This window comes from Oncorhynchus masou, chromosome 5 (genome assembly GCF_036934945.1).
Source record: "Oncorhynchus masou masou isolate Uvic2021 chromosome 5, UVic_Omas_1.1, whole genome shotgun sequence".
NCBI classification, from domain to species: domain Eukaryota; kingdom Metazoa; phylum Chordata; class Actinopteri; order Salmoniformes; family Salmonidae; genus Oncorhynchus; species Oncorhynchus masou.
In genome coordinates, this window is record NC_088216.1 from 69,337,129 (window position 1) to 69,355,107 (window position 17,979).

The 17,979-nt window shown below is 41.1% G+C and overlaps 1 protein-coding gene across 4 annotated transcripts; it reads right to left on the reverse strand.

Annotated features, from left to right (window-relative positions):
• Positions 1-212: 212 nt before the first annotated feature.
• Positions 213-16,508, reverse strand: LOC135540148 (GATA-binding factor 2-like). Of its 4 annotated transcripts, XM_064966570.1 has the most exons (7): positions 16,074-16,508; positions 14,192-14,304; positions 9,527-9,993; positions 7,910-8,482; positions 4,997-5,154; positions 1,579-1,704; positions 213-864 (listed from the first exon to the last, which is right to left on the reverse strand). In XM_064966570.1, the coding sequence occupies exons 3-7, from the start codon at positions 9,750-9,752 to the stop codon at positions 565-567; spliced, it is 1,383 nt and encodes a 460-aa protein (XP_064822642.1). In that variant the 5' UTR covers positions 9,753-9,993; positions 14,192-14,304; positions 16,074-16,508; the 3' UTR covers positions 213-564. The 4 variants fall into 4 exon arrangements, with proteins under 4 accessions (XP_064822642.1, XP_064822643.1, XP_064822641.1 ...); XM_064966571.1 differs by lacking the exon at positions 14,192-14,304; XM_064966569.1 differs by lacking the exons at positions 14,192-14,304; positions 16,074-16,508 and adding an exon at positions 10,308-10,427.
• Between the last annotated feature and the right edge of the window lie 1,471 nt (positions 16,509-17,979).

Below are 17,979 nucleotides of genomic sequence, written 5' to 3' on the forward strand. Positions count from 1 at the left end.
AAATCTGTTAAAAATAGGGGACCAGGTGGGTGGTGTGTATTCCAGCATGTGAGGGATGAGGGGTCAGTGGTGTTTGTGTGTGGGGCGGCTGGGTCAGAAAGTCTTTCATTCCTACGGTATCAACAGTCTGTCCACAGCAGCCAGTCAGTGGGGGGGGGGGGTTAAGAGGGGAAAGCAGTGGTTCCCCTATCTCTTCTCTGATAGGGTGGGAGGGGGGGGGGGGGGGGGTACCAAAGTGACTTAGTAGAAAAAAGGCAAAAGAACCATGAATGTCCCCATTCGCACCAATGCGTCTTCGTCTTCCACACACTTGAAGGGGGCAACTTAGCATACCCACATTCCTCTTCACCCTCTCACTTTCTCTCTACCTTCAGTCACGTCTCCTCTTCATCAATCTCTCAATGAGGCCAGGCAAAACAATGTCCTACTGACAGTTGATCCCCATTACTATTACCCTTCTAAAAACAGACGCAGTCCTCTTTATGTTGTCCCACAGTAGTGGTGGTGATGGAGTTGGAGGGGTGGTAGTGGTGGCAAGGCCTGATGCAGGGGCTTCAGGAGGCTTCAGTGCTCAGCCCAGGCCGGCGACCGACCTGAGTGGTGGGGATGGCTGAAGGAGGGGTGATGGATGGGCATGGGAGTTGGCAGCATGTGTCCGGAGTGGCTGAAGGGGGGAAGGTGGCCCATGTGGGTCATGTGTCCAGCCAGGCCGGGGCCACCCCCAAAGGGAGAAGACCTGTCATGCATGCATTTGGACAGCTCATCGTAGCCATCTCCGGAACGCTTGCCCCTCTTGGACTTGCTGGACATTTTGCGGTTGCGTGTCTGGATGCCCTCTTTCTTCATGGTCATTGGCCTGTTGACCTGTGGAGAGCCAGGGAGAAGGGATGTTAGCTAAGGAGAAGCCAGACAAGCCTGGAGTAGGCTATTGGAGTAGACTTCATATTGATATTTTGTGGGTTTCAATATCATGTCAAATACCTGTTTCTTGTTTTAAAAAACTGTCCAGAACTAAATTATTTAGTCATTGGACATGTTCTTGCACTCTCAATCCTTTTATAATCAACTTTGTCAAGCTTCGTTTGTAATTGTGGATAATTTAGAAAAATCTAAACAACTATGCCTTTTTAATAAACATGAGAAAAAATTCTGATGTGCCATAAATATTGTGGAACAGATTTAACAGACATTGGATAACCAAGCCACATTAAAAGGCATGAGCATTTTTCCACTTTTGTCTTTAAAATTAATAGAATCCTCTGACTGAACATGAATACATGAGGACTGGAAGCCACGCTGAACCTGAAAGGGCTACTCTCAGACAAGTTGGCATCAATATAACTGACGCCTTTACCCTGAATGACAGTCCCACCCTCCAGCCTCTCCTGGGAGTAACACCCCCCATTGAAACAAAGATGGATTAATAAAAAGAAAAAACGACTGGCGGGTTCTGCTTGACAGGAAAAGCAGACTTTGCATCCACAGCCCCTTTCTCCCCGGCTCCTCAATCCATACAAGCTGTCCGCCTACTTGACCAGCTCACCCCCCAGTTTCTATGTAAGCGGTCAGGCTACTTACGTTGTGCAGTTTGTAGTAGAGCCCGCAGGCGTTGCACACCGGGTCGCCATTGCCGTTGCGCCTCCAAAGGGTGGTGGTGGTGGTCTGACAGTTAGCGCAGCAGGTGCCGGCTCGTCTCGCAGCGGACTGGGGAGGAGAAGAACGCATTCTGTTAATACATTATGAATAAAGACATTCAAATGTTAGCTGATTTGATCATTGTATTAGGCAACAGAGGTCAACGAGGGAAGTGAACATGACATGAATACGATTATTGAAATTAACTACCGTGACGATTTAGGCATAGCCAAAGGCGGCTACATTTCAAATGTTCGTTTGGGATTTATAGGACATTTCTGAGTTTAGAACTTAAAACCACTGGTTTTAAAAGCCTACTGTAATGTTCCACCAGATCTACCCATATCAACTAGTATCATGCATTGAACAACAGAATAAAACATTCTCTTCGGTAAATATCTTCCCATGTATCTTTTAGGGTGATGAGTATAATGACTTTGTGTTGCTGTGTAGGCTATTCTCCAACCAACCTCTTCTCAGGGCTGCATCCACAAATAACATCAAAGACAGCGCCAGTTAGACTCATGAAATTGCTTAAAGGGAGTCACATCTGTATTGATTTAATTGAATATATTCTGTGATCTATACAAGCTTAATTCAATTTTTCAATTTGTGCAATGCTGCAAAAGCTGTTTCTAGTTAAATGCGTTGTTTCTATCTTTTACCAATTACTGCTGTCATATTTCATTTAATTAAAAAAATAGATAGGGCACATTAATAATGTATGCCGTCTTTTTGCATGATTCTCCCTTGATCCAGAGAATCAAACGACCCGAACTAAGACATCTACAATACCAGGGCCCTGTCTGCCGATGAGCTTTGTGTCCATTACAGATCAATTCTTCACACATAATAAGAAACATTTAAACTCAGAATACAATAACTATATAGCCATGATTCTGCATGTGTGTTTTTCTTTTCATTCATTTAAGATTGTATCATATCATAGTTGTTCATTCAAAACATCCCCAATAAAAACAACGGTGGCGACGCACGGAATGTAAAAAAAAGAGAAAAAGAAAAACGACAACAAAAAACACTTCGCATTCCAACACATAAAGCTTGCGCCACTGCTTACCCAGCATGACAAACAATCCATTTATTTTCCGACCCCCCCCCTCACGTTTTCTCTCTCCACACACACATAACTGGTTCCTACAGTGCTGTGATAATCGCTTTACAGTATATGTCAAAGTCTGGCCTGAAAAATGCAGCAGGGTTTGTTGAAGGCGGAAACACCGGGGAACCTGGCTTCCTTATCGGGCCGGGCAGATATCCGGATAGGAAACAACTGGATGCCCTTTGAACTGAACTCTGAAAACACTTGAGCTGAAAATGCAAAGCTGCGACCACAGACCGACCCATGGAAAATGTAATGGACTTCTCATCGGAGGAACTCGGCAGAGGCGCACAGCCAAGGAGAAAAATGCAGAAGCTTTATTTACACTGAGCTGCGCTAAAATGAGTTATACTCGTCCCACTAATGCTGACAATGTTGCTAATACAGTAAGAAACAATGTATTTCAGAAAGACAGTTATTCAAAACATATTCAAATATAATCCCACCCTATTCACCATGCTCACCATCCCATTACATTTAGCTCAATGGAAGATAGCAATGGTAAAGCAAACAACCATTTCAATTTGTTGAACATTTTGAATGATTGATTTCAAGGCAACCACATGGGTTAGGCTACACACATACATTAAAAACACGAGTGAACTGGGCTACAATTAGGTTATCCAACTAATGTGTCTTTGGCACTGCATGACTGGAGGAGTATAAGTGTAAGAATAACTGTCTAAGTACAGATTTAATTAGATATTAAGGTATAAGTTATTGATTGAAACATGTATATGATGTAGGCCTATAGTAGCATATGATTTAATTATGTGAAATAAATGGAATGTCTAATCAGAACTAAACTATTCAGATTAAGCCTATAGGCCTACATAAACGAGGTGCAGCAAGTAAAACACCTACTGATCATGATTCATGAACCTGTTTAGCTGAGGAAAACAGAAGCTAGAAAAAGTAATTTATAGAAGCAAAATATAGTAAAACAATTTTCTTGTAAAATTGAACTAACTAATTTAAAGATTAGATCAATCTAAGGGCTCTATTCAGTCTGTATTGCTGAAGCTTTACAGATTGTGTTTAAATGCAGATTTACCATAAATGTGGTCTCTGCTAAGGGGTGGAACACTGCCTTTAAATCTCAATCAAGCTGTAACTTATAATGCTGAACTTACATATGGATTGAGTAGAGCCCTAAATCTACTGCTTTTAATGTTTAGCCCACATTTTTTTGGAGCTATCCAGGAGTTGGATTGCACCTTGAACTGGCATTGAAATTAGCCTTAATTACTTCTCAAAATGTACTTTTGGGAAACTTGAAAATCTTTTAAAACTTTGAGATGGTAAGACTGAAAATGCCAAATTAGTGATGTAGTGGAGGCTACATGCAAATGTTGAAAATGAAATTTGCAAAGCACATGAAAAATGGAGAAAGGGGGAGATCTTAAGATGGAACAACTATCATTGGTTGCTAAAATGACTAGGATAATGCCTTTGGCTGCTAGAAATTGAAAGAAAGTTAATTTGAAAACCGATAGAATGTTAGAGTGCATGAGGATGTGTTCATTAAATATTTCGATCAACATTTCTATGGTTGAATTTTGGCTAGGCTACTTTGAAGCAAGGTAAGACATGCCTCATAATAGGAAGTAAAATACCCACTCCTCTTGGCCCCACTACACCAGGGAGTAAGGCTATCCTATAGAATCAAAGTTATGATTCCTAATCAGAGTTCTGAATACAAAATGAAAGAAATAAAACAATTTCAAAATAAGCAGGAACCAATATATATATTTGTTTTAAATAACTTGTAATGATAACTAAACAACTCATCATGATTATTAATATTGAACATTAAACGTACAATAATACTTTGGTCTGAGACAAACAAATATCTATAAAAGTGTATGTGCATTAAAAATAACAGCTTGGAATACTCTTTACTCCTAAATGCCTGTGCAGAACACTGGACAAAGTGTTTGTGTGTGTGCACTGTTTTTCACTCACTCCGGTGTGGTGATAACTAAAGCAGCATGGGCATTGGTATCAGTGACAGTATCAAAAGTACCAGCAATAATAATAGCAGTAACAATGGCAATAGTAGCAGTATTGTAACAGGCGGTGTAGGGGATCAGCAGGGGGTGAGAGGGACAAACAATTCCAGGAAGATCATAGGGAAAATATAACTTTCCTGGAATTGTCCTGGCGGTACCTGCTTCATGCTCTATTTGGGCCCCCTTTCTCAGATGTGGAGGGGTAGACAGGAGAGAGACGGGGACTCACCAGTCTGCGTTTGGGCTTGATGAGAGGTCTGTTCTGGCCATTCATCTTGTGGTACAGGCCGCAAGCGTTGCACAGGTAGTGACCCGTCCCATCCCGCCGCCACAGGGGGGTGGAGGTGGCACCGCAGTTGACACACTCGCGCCCCTCTGAGCAGAATTCAAGTGGAGGGAAGACAAAGGGAAATTTATATAATTAAAAAGTTCACACTCCATCAAAAGCTAAACTGTAACAGATTCACATTAAAGACAATAGTCGTCAGGACCAAGGAGGACAGACAGGTACTAATGAGCCTATTGGAGCCACTTTTCATTAGTAGTGTAATATGAAGTCTTAGTGCCCCCCCCCCTCGAGGACAGTGTGCAGGTGTACCGGTCAAGGACAATCCATATGACTGTCATTTGTACAGCTTGATTCAGGGCGAATCTCCATGGATACAGACACCTGTATGTAAAGTGATCCAAGTTCGGAAGCCCAGAGACAGCCAGGACGTGTCCAAAGGTGTCCAAACAGATGAATGTGAGACACCATCAAATTAGAGCTACATAATTCATCAGCTTAGCAGACAGACATGATAGGAAACAGAAGTGTGTGCTGCTGGTGGTAGTATTAAATGTGGGCCTGACCACACTGTGGTCTCAACCAAATAGAATCCCATAATATAGCTCAGTATCACTTTATATCAACCCAGTTTCTCTTTTTCCCTTTACTCGTGCCCTTTACATTTGTTTACAAAATGTGTTCATTGTTAGGTTTGTGTACCTGACAGCAACTGTGACCCATTTAGTGGTGCCCCTGATTGTGTTTTCCTCCTCTGTAGTATTATGTGCTCAAGCCTTTTCACCCACTTCTACATCTTCAGCTGCAGAGAACAAATGGGCGTTCACTCTCCTCCTCTCAGTTTCACTTCGTTTAATGGACAGGCTCAGTAAATTGGGAGGTTGCTGGCGCATCATGTCTTAATATAATGTCCACGACACCCACAGTCCCACCGAAACCTGAGAGAGGGATCTGCTCTGGACAATGGCAGTGTTCACTTTGAAGTGTATTCTGAGTGTTTGACTCTCTCTCCCAGTCCAGCAGAGGCACCAGTATCAATACAACAATACAACATCACCTTCCAGCTCCACAAATGCTAAAGCTGTTGAATTGTTGTGTAATTTGGGGAGGTTCCACAGGGAGAGAACACTGAGATCGCACTGGCCAAGAGTATAGGGAGTGTGAGGCCATTGCCCTTTGAGAGAAGAGGTAGGTAGGTGAGCGGAGAGGGCTGTTTTGAGGTTATTTAAACAGGAAACAACACTGTCTTAAGGTATGTGCTGACTGCTGAAATGTCATTGTGGCCATTTCATACAAAAATCAATCACTGCTACATCAGATGGGACTGACAGATAAGAGTAGCTAATGGCAGGCCTTATAGTTACTGATTTAGGAGAGTAACTCACATAACAGTAGGCTTTTCTTGCATTAAATAATCCCCTTAAAAATGTGTGAAGTGTTTGAATTAAAATATTTGCATAACCAATCTACCATTCACAAAGTATTGAACTACTAAGCATCTGTCAGATTGAGCTCAGGTGATCATCTAAATGAAGACAGTTGTTGCAATAATAAATGTCTCCCTATGAGCTCATTTGATGTCTTGATTAACTATCTAATTCATTGTCTAGTATTTGTATTAATTTCTCTGAAGGTGATGTGCTCTTTGGAAAATCTTAAACTTTTATACGAGTAGCGGCTATTATTACAGTATCACAATATTGTTATTATCAATTATAAATATGTATTATGACTGTTGTGATTCATGTGGTCATTACCGCTAGTGTTATAATCATCCTCTCAACTAGAGTAGGCTACCTTAACCATGGGTTTCATTCCTTCTCACCATCACAGCGCACTGGGCCAAGGCCATGCTTAAAAACACAAACAGCAGGGCTCTGTCGCCTGTGACGGCGCATCCCCACGGTGCAATGGGCAGGGGTTTGTTCACTCAGAAGTATAGGCTACAGGATATGGTCGGAGCCAGAGCGTCGTGACTCCTGCATTTTAAGTGTAATAAATAACTACTCTAAAAGAAAACAACTGGAAGTGAACACTTCTGCCAAACAAGGACATTGGTGGGATATATGTTCAGCATCTAAACCAAATAAACATAAAAACGTCCACTTTGAATATGGTTAAAAATAGTAGCAAAATAATGACTATAGGCTTAGGCCACTTAGCACTCATGATAGAACATGCACAATAGCTAAGCCTTATTACATTTTCTACTGAAATATTATTATATTCAGCACGCTCTTAAAAATACTATATCCTACTATAAGCCAAATAATCCATGAGAAAATACATTTTCACGTTGAATTCCCTATTTCTATTTTGGTGACTGTTAACTTTAGATTATCATCTCTTTGCCTCGACTCCAAAACGTGTCGTCATGTTCAAACTGGTCCTGAATATTTGCGTTGTAATCGGTGACCCTGATTAGTCGTTTCATGTTAGATTCCCATTAAGTGACCCTGTTAAGTGGATGATGTTTACAAGTGGTGACGTATGCGATGGAACAGATAAGAGTCGCTGAAACAGGTTTGAGGAGAAACGCTGCCGGTAAAATAACCTGAATAAACTATTACAGCAACCAACCGTTTGACAGCGAAACACATACTGGATGGACCACCCAAACTATTGCAAGATAAAATAAACATTTATAGCCCTACAAGTAAAAATCAATTTAAAGTATGTTAATTATTGTATGTGCCCTGACAGAAATCGATGCACTTCCAAAGCGTTTCGACAAAACTATAGGCCGAGTTTATATCGTTAAACATGCAGGCCCAGATATTGGTATCTTAAACTTACATAATTATACCAAACTCTTTCGGCACATGGTAACTTTTGGAATGGAGTTATGAAACTCACCTGAGCATGACCGGGCTTTGCTTTTGCACTTCGGCGTAAAGCTGGATGAAGATCCGCCCAGCAGGCTACCGGGGTGGAAGAGGCTGCTGCCGTACTCGTGTGGTGTTGGTAGAGAGTATGGGTAGGTCGGGATAGGGAGGTGCGTTGCGGGTGTTTGGGCACTCATCGAAGCCAGGCTGTTGCGCAAAGGACTGCAACCCTCCATTTTCATTCCGTCTGCGAGTGACACTTGGTACTTTATGGACTCCTTTTCGTCCATTCTCGCAGAGTTGGAGTTTGGAGAAGTAGGGCCGGGGTCCGGGGACACGTCTTTGGGAGGCGTAGGAGGGAAACTGTAGAGATGGTGCGGGCTGGAGTGGGACGCAGGGGTGAGGGAAGACACGGGAGCAGAATTGGAGCTACTACTGCAAGGGTAGCCAGAGCTAGCAGGATGCAGTCCGGGCTTGCTGAAATGGCTGACTGCCCATGCGTTATGGTGGTGGGCAGCAGAGATGGCCGCCTTCCCGCTATCCAGCCACGGAATGCCAGGGCTGTGGATGAGGTGTGGCCGGCAAACCTGACTCCCAAGGCGAGCTGGAAATAGAAATAAGCTATTATGAATTTTTACTAATCGAAAGCGATTGGTCCAGTTCTCCCAGAATGCGTAAAAGTGCTGTCTCTTCACCTGTTGATGCAAACTCCAAACTATTTAAACTCGACATCGAGTTATCCTTTTCACAGTGTAAAAGTTAATCAAATAGCCTACAGGGCACTAACTTAACCCCACGTCATTTTACAATCACCAGCCAAAGCTAAAACAAGAGTTAGGCTACAGCCCCGTGCCATAGCCTATACAACATATTTACTAATTTAAATGTTCATGCTTATTGCCGAAAGCATGTAGGCCTAACTGAGAAGGAAAAAAATCCACGAGGAGAAAATCGGACCTTTGTAGAGGCCTTGATTGAACTGCTATTTGCCTATGGCCATTGCCTGGTCGTCGCTCAAGTTCCAGAACTTGGGCTAAAGAATGTTATTAGCAATTTTGCGCTTTTTTATATTATATCCGGAAGTGCCTCTCTCTCCACTTTTCTAGAAACCCCTGGCCCAACAGAGAGGGGTTAAATGACATACTTCCCTTTCCTCTTGCTATTTATTGCTTGAAATTCTCATTTTATGATTCCATGCCGTATGTCAGATACATATAAACCTAGGCTACACGTTTATGGACATAGATGTGTGATTAGAGTGATTTAATTCACATATAGGCTTACGCGTGAAAGGGAAAAAAATAACAAAATGTCCTAGGATTAAAAAAAAGAAATAAAAGTCCCATAAGGGACTGTTATGGCGACTTTTAACTGGTCCGGCGTCGTTTTCTGTGTCAAAGGGCTTTGCGCATCACACATAACCATTTATGGCATGGCAATAATATAGGCCTACCATCAATGAGTTTGAAACATTTATGGCATGGCAATAATATAGGCCTACCATCAATGAGTTTGAAAGCAACAGGCTGGGTTGAAGGAAACATGTAATCGTATTGTAACTCGCACACTCTCGCAATTACCTACAGCTTTAAAGCAGACTTGACTAGAACACAAATACAGTTTAGTCACAAGGCTGAGCGCGTCTTACCATGTGTCTGGCTGTATGTAACCCTAGCCCGGGAATTGGCATAGTAGGGGTTCCCCTGAGAGTCCAAGTGGTTCAAAAACACGTCCACCTCGTCCGGGGGCAAAAGCGGCGCCATGGGCTCCATGTAGTTGTGGGTCAGGCTGTGGTGATGCGAGTCCAGGTGCTGCCCATTCAACACCGCGTGGTGATGCGCCATCCAACGAGATTGATCAGCTGCGACTTCCATAACTAAGTCTTCGATCTCCTTATCCAAGATATAACCAAAACGCCGTAGCCTACTTTACTCAAAATACAAATTATCTTTCTGTGGTTCTTCTCCTGGATCAAGCACTTTTAAACAGTCCCGAAGTGTGGAGAAAAGGATGGACGTAGTGATGCAGTTGTGATATTGGTTTTCTGCACACTCTCCTTGTAGTTGATTTGCTTCAGATATAGATACCTTGATCCGTCTTGGCTCTTACTGACACCTGCAATGAAACAAAACAAAATGCTCCAATTTAATACACAAGGTGGTGCCAGCCCATTTTGTAGAACTCCTTCAGGGATGTATGCAAAAGATAAGAGATTGTTGTTATCCATATATGTTCAGTCCTCCGAGGAACATTGATTGTATAGATAGGCTAGTCTACCACTGAAGCCCTTTACAAACAGCTTCCGTCACAAATGTAGCCTACTCATTCATATGTATAATTTTTTTAAATAGTAAAAAAAAACATTGCTGCAAGTTTCTGTTTTTTGCATCCAATCTTATTCCGTTAAAAAAAACTTATTGTGAATATACCTGGTGAAAGTTTGATCTATAACTACGATCAGCTGTTCAAACACATTTTAATCTCTGAAAAGCCTGATCCGTGAGGTACCCGGGCGCACGCTCATTAATGAAATGTGGCTGTACTGATGCGACTGGCGCCAGTAAATTCAATATCAAGCGAGCCGGGGCGGAGTCACCCGTTAGCAGTGACCTCCTGTAAGCCAACCACAGATCAGTACAGCTACAATTGGCTCATGTATCCCAGCTCTTTCAATTTCCATTCTGCTGTGGAAACAGTAATGCTCGGGACCAAAAAACTAAAAGACATATCAATCAGCGTTGTAATTTCTTGGGGGTCTTTTTCTCTCTCGTGAAACTCACAAATGAGCAATTGGGCTCTGATAAGGTCTTCTTCTAACAACACTCAAGAAGTGGACAGCCAAGATGGAGGCAAATTGTAACTATAAAATGTAAACCTATCAAGTTCTAGAGCAGTCAATTACATTGCTTAACCTTGCCTATACCACGTTTAGAGAACGCATCATAATACTATAAGCTTGAATTTGAAGTGAATGCCAATGCTATTTTGAATTGGCTAATTAAATTAAACCAACCATGATTAGATGTTCTAATCTACAGGTTTAGTGGGCTAATATAAATGCTATCAGACATCATAACATAATTATGGGTATTTTAGTTAAGCACTGTTGGTTTTTATTCTGTATTTCATGAATAAAGTGGTTTGTTTTACGCATATGCCCTGGGGAACTGCATCGGCAGGTTGGACAAACTTTACAAATATTATATATGCCAATCATGTAAATGTTACGTAGAACAACAACCATTACAGGTGTGAGTTTTCACATGAGACTGCAATGCAAATAAATACAACTTTCAGCACCTCTAGGATTAATATGGTTGGAGGCGTTTTATAACCTCGAAAGTGGGGCCGATGTTGTGAACGCCTAATTGTCTTTAATTAGTAGTCACAACATTCTTCTTGTGAAAACACTGGTTTTGTCTCAGAAATAGGGCGATCAAACACTATTGGCATGGTAATAGCGCCTTTTTCTCACTTGGTGGTGCAGACAGGGCGTCAGGCCTCACTTGCGTAAAACCAACTGGTGACCATTAGCGGCACTTTGTTCATTCTTGTTTACAATCTCCTCGTGGGCTAAAACAAGTTGGCTTGCCCAACTCAGGCAGAAAGACAAGAGTGCCGCCTGTTACTTTTCAGTTCGCTGCAGCTAGCGACTGGAACGAGCTGCAACAAACACTCAAACTGGACAGTTTTATCTCAATCTCTTCATTCAAAGACCCAATCATGGACACTTACTGACAGTTGTGGCTGCTTTGTGTGATGTATTGTCGTGTCTACCTTCTTGCCCTTTGTGCTGTTGACTGTGCCCAATAATGTTTGTACCATGTTTTGTGCTTCTACCATGTTGTGTTGCTAACATGTTGTTGTTATGTTGTGTTGCTACCATGCTGTGTTGTCATGTTTTGCTGCCTTGCTATGTTGTTGTCTTTAGGTCTCTCTTTATGTAGTGTTGTGTTGTCTCTCTTGTTGTGATGTGTGTTTTTCCTGTATTTATATTGTTTTAGATGTTTTAATCCCAGGCCCCCATCCCCGCAGGAAGCATTTTGCCTTTTGGTAGGCCATCATTGTAAATAAGAATTTGTTCTTAACTTACTTGCCTAGTTAATAAAGGTTACATAAAAAATAAATATAACCAGTTAGGCTTTGTCCTATAATTGCTCCATTTGCGTAGCCTACCCAAAGACTAATATCTAGGTATATATGTGATTTACTTTAGTATAGATTAGAAATCCTCATGCCTTAGGTAAGCAAACGCCTACTCAATTATATCCTACCAACTGAGCATCTGAGACTCATAATATGTAGGCTTACAAGTATAGTGGCCTTTTATTATAATGTGATGAAAAACTGTAGCTACACACTACATGGACATGCCATGTAGGACCTACCTGTTCCAAAGGAAATGCATCCAGGATGAATTTGTCAGTCGAGATATACTGGTTTATAGCCACCAGGGTAAAAATTTGGCATTTCGTGCCATGCTTTAACGATATTGAATATTAAAAATGAATTGTTTTATTGTGGCTTTTGTAATAAAGAGTGCGTGCGTGCGTGCGTGATTGACATGCAATAATTGGAGGGAGCTCGGGGCCCAGACTGACCGCCTCTCTGACGCCGCGACTTGACGTCACAGCATCACAGAAAAGGGGAAAAAATAGCAGCGCATGAACTTTATAATCGTTCCAAAAAAGCCTCGAGATCAACGAGGACCAAGTTTCACTTATTCTGATAGAAATACAGTGATGTTTTGGCCAAGCGTATGTGAAGTAATTACATACACTACTCAACCTGTGACAAAAGGGATTGCATGAATGCTTAACGCAATGTTAGAGGAAAGCCATTTGCGCAGTTTGGGATTTGATATGAGCATGTCTGTATAATGTGTGTGTGTGTGTAGCTTGACATTCAGTCATTGGCACTGGCCAAGGGCCATGACATGATGAGCTCAGCTCTCTGTGCGTCAAATCCTAAAACCAACAAATTAACGTATGTGGGGGTCTTAACGCACCCAGGGGTCTCCCTAATTATGTAATCACCCAAATACAGACATTCTCCTGAAATGAGACATATATAGCTACAGAAAATGACAGGTGTAGCAGTGAGGAGATTTGTCTTAATAAATTGTTTTTTTTTATATATAATGTCTGTTATATATAACTGTCTGTCGATTCATTGAGCTGGTCTAATGACATAGATTTAAAAAAAAAAAAAACGTTTTCTATGGCACTGAGCTAGGTCTAAAGTATAATATAAATATTCCCTACAGATATTCCATTGAAAAAAGTGCAGAACTTCATGCCAACTGCTTTAAAAAAAATAAAAAAATAAGCATCAACACAATAGATCTCTTCAAACTATGATGCATCAATTTAATAGTCATGTACCAACGCAAATTTCAAATATGAATTATTCTTGATTTACATCTTGACCAAACCCTATATAGTGATCAGAGCAGGAAAAACCTATCATTTTACAACACCTAGACCCTAATGCATACTGTTTGTAATTCACCCCTGCTGTCTGTCTGTGTTGTTGTCTGTCCTCAGTGCTGTGCTCCTCTCAGCATTGTGCTGTCTGGCTGGGACTGGGTGGGTCATGCCCAGCAAGCAAGCTTCTCCATTGTTGTTTTGCTTGTTTGCCAAATGGATTACTCAACAGGATTTACTCCTCTGTAATTTATACCTTCATTAATCCCATTTGTATCTGTGCTGGAACAAAGGATGGGATGATGGGTTGGGGGCAGGGGGGTCCTCTCTCAAGGACATAGCAGAATTGTCTCACAGGGGATACTACTAGAGCGGTAGAACCCTTAGAGGTAAGCAAGGGTACCTATAGCTGAGGGAAAGACTTTATTCCTAATAAATGTTAATTGGCTATCTTTACATGGGGCGGCAGGGTAGCCTAGTGGTTAGAGCGTTGGACTAGTAACCAAAAGGTTGCAAGTTCGAATCCCCAAGCTGACAAGGTACAAATCTGTTGTTCTGCCCCTGAACAGGCAGTTAACCCACTGTTCCTAGGCCATCATTGAAAATAAGAATTTGTTCTTAACTGACTTGGCTAGTAAAATAAATAAATAGCAAACACAGGCATGGTTATGAAAGACAATACAATAGTAGCAAAACCATGTCAATTTCTAGTTTTTTTTCTTTTCTGCTGTAGGATTGAATCTGTGCAGCGGACAGCTTTGAAACATGCTGAAGATATACCCTACCACCATTGCTAAGGTATGGTTGTTATTACTGAACAAGAGTAAGTGTATGAGTTACAGAGAGAATTCAAATAATTAACAGGTGCTGTTATGAAATGAGCTTGCCTTTCTCAACCTGTTTCTTCCCTTTGCTCCTGGTCATCTATCATTTTCCAGCGGGCTGGGGGGGAGTAGGGTGGTAGTGAGAGCCACAGAGGGGTTTGTGAAGATAAGCAGAGCTGGGGAGAGGAGAATGACACAAACCAGCTGAAGCATTATTGTCCTTTACTCATGGGTAATTAGATCGAGCCAGGGCACTAAGGGCTATAGAGACACAAGCACCCAACACCCAGCCCATTCTAGTGGAAGTGCATGGGAACACAGAATGAGATGTGAAAGCTATGCCTTTTCACCCTCACATTAAACTGCATCCATTTACTTTGAAGTTGTTATATGTTTTATTTTAATAAATTACACTGAGGTGCAGCTGAATATTGGAGAAGTCAAACTACTATTTTCGGAGTAGGCAAATCTAGCTATAATGGCCCATTAATGGATGGACTTCTGTACATGTTGGCTTCCTGTAAATCACTGGTAGCCTTGACATAATTTGAGAGTCGTTTATTTAGATTAGGTGCAAGTGATACTTTTGATTTATATGAAGTTGACCACAAGACACACACACAAACAGACACATAAAAGGGATGCTTAAGTCTTTGGCATGTGAGGGACTGCTATGTGATAAGTAACCGTAAGGGGCCACATGTTGAGTTTCGAGTGAAAGCGTCATTTTTATTAGATGATCTCAGTCTCACCGGGGCAATAAATATGCCTGCTCGAGACAACAGTTCCGCCCCTGTTTCTATTCGAGCGCTGAGATCATGACGTTTTTGCCCTTTCTTATGATGAAAGGGGTTTACTGGAGTTAATGCGGTTGAAAGCACAGGTGATTAGTGGATACATCGTCATATGTCAATATAACGCCAATGTTGATCTCACACCCTTGATTGGTTAGCCTATCTGGATCTGCATAATTCCATAAAAACAACCCGAGGCCACAGCCATTTTCACATTTTAAATGATGAACTATTAAATACTTAATGAACATCTAGTACAGTAAATCAGATCACACTAAGTCAGGTCATTCCAAAATGGATACTCGCAATAACCATGTAATAAATAACACTGTTAAACCATTAAGAATTTAATCTGGACAAATTATAATCGATGCTCTTCTTCTGCTCATATGACGCGGCAGGTATTTTGGGGGGACTCGGGAGGACTATGTTAGCTCTACCAGATGACTTCATGTTTGAAGTATCACATTATGTTATGTTCCTAGTTTATATAGCATAGTATTTACAAAAAACAGTAGGCCTAATAACTAATGTTCAAAGGAGCTAGCTGTAGGCATAGTAGCCTATACAGTCTCAATGCATTTTTTCAACTATTTTATTTGAGGTCTATTTAGTCTTATAAAAAATATTGTTTAGAAAACCAGGAAAACTTGTTTGATAGTCGTAATTATAAATTTGACAGAGAAATGCAAACAGCTCATAATCGCATCATATAATAGCACAATTGGATTAGATAGGCTACTGCTGTAACTGCGTAACGAATTATTCTGAATGGTAAACTATATGATAAACACATGATAAACTGTTTGAATAAAATACATTCCAATTGTAGTCTATTGTTGTCATTATTGTGATGGCTTGTATTTCATGTTGTTCTTCTCACATTCTAACGACTCCGTGTCCATTCCGAGTGCCGTGCCATGGCTCTCTGCGGCCTATAATGTAGTATATTTTAAATGATACATAGGCGCGTTCATTATTTTTGACTGGCATAAAGCTTGGATAGCCTACTCTCTCGCATATTGTATTGCAGTTAATGGACAACTATTATTGCAATATGCACCCCAACCAGTAACAACATTGCAAGGATCATATATCCTAAATAATTCCATTTACCACAATGCCATATGTAAATATTGAATAGCTCTTACCACTTAATGGTTGCATATGTAGTGGCTGATTCCTGTTCTTCGCGATGCACAGGCTAGATGGACACAAACTGACTCGGTCCTGCTCTGTCTGGGAGAGGAAGAATGAGAGACTCAGTCTTGTATAACCGGGTCTCCGTTTCGCTTGCCTGACACCGCGTAGTTCTAGCACGTTTCCCTGTTATGCGCACAGTGATGAAGGTGGTAGATTTGCCTAAAAATCAATCCGCGTTTGTTGGTGATGCTGCTGTAGAAGTTATGTCGCTCTTTCCCAAGAGTTCTGTCAACTGGCAAGCAGTTTAGCGACCTCTCTCCCTTTCAACCCTTTCACTTGTTCGATCTCTGCACTCCCCCTTTCTCTCCACTGAAAACGAGAAAGAACTTCATAGACGTATAGAGGCTGGAGCAACGTAACGATGTCGGTCGGTGCGTCAACCAGTCTCTATCTTGTATTCCGGATCCTAGCTTTGGCCATTTTGATATGGATTGTGGAGGAGGGTATCTAGTGTTCATTCTTAAAAACCTTTTAGTCGTAAAGTTTATCCGGCCTACAGTTTCACTTCATAATCAGTAAGCAGAACAGTTCCTTATGGAATGTTATGTGAGAGTGGAAGGTCAATATCACTCAACCAATCCAATAACCAATCAGGTTATTTTGAATTGTAATAAAAGTCATATAAAGTAGGCCTAGTTTAGCGCTATGGCGAGGCAATATATCTTCAAAATAATCTAATCTATGAAAAAACAAATTGTGATTATATTAGCCTACATATTGAGCTATCGTGGGTTGTTGGGCTATGATGAAGCAAGCTACATAAATCTACATGCACAATAGTATTTGGCCTAGAGCAATCCGGTGTAATGAATTCCTTCGCCAATTTGGATTAAAATACGGTATACTCCATGACCGACCCGCCCTCCTCCCATCTTCTTTTTACTCTGTCCCACACATTAACACCAACTTTTAAATCATGCAAAGCCTCAATATCTCCTGCACGCGACCTGGGCTCGTGCACTGCCTCTGAAGCCAGGCAGGTGCAAGGGTGCAAGGACTGCTGCATCCCGGGCTCGTGTCCCCTAGAGTAGACACACACAAAAAGAGGAGAAAACCAAGCTTGCATCAATAGAAACAAAAAAAGTAAACTCTGACATAATTAATTGCATTCATTTCAAAACGTAAAATAACTCAATGACCGATCTATTTTGGCTCATGCATAAGGGCCTTGAATGGAGAAAAAAAACAGAATATACACACTAACTTGACATAAGTTTAATTTTCAAAATAAAATAAACTGATAAGAATCGTCTGGTTTATGGTAGGTTATATAATTTTACCAAAAAAAAAGAAGAGAAGCCGAAAAATAAAGACAGTTATCTTGAGATGGCGCTATGTCAACTCTCCCAACTGGAGGCAGAAAAACCTCCATAGGCTACATGGTTTAAATTGTGTAACTTCGTCATGTTAACGCCTTACAACAATCCGTGCATATACGCCCAGAGAAACACATTTTAAATAGCCTGTATTGTGCATTTAGGCCTACATTTTTTGTTCAAATAACATTGTTGTAATATATCATCAAAGTCAAAGACAGCATATCTTGTTGAAACTGGAGAGTGCATTTACCTTCCTTGAAATGCAGACTCGACCCCGGTCATGATGTTGTTATCCCATTATCCAAAGTAGAAGTTATAGCACACAAATAAAAATGCACTCAACATTTGAGAACTTGGAGCAGACATATGAGAGAAATGAGAAGGTAACGATCCATTATTTTCACAGTATCCCACCCCAAAAGCGACAGTTCTTTATTTCACTAAAAGTTGCACCAAAATCAACAACAATGGTTATGATCATACCAGTTAATGTTAATAGTTATAATCAAACACTCATCACAAATAGCTCTTTATG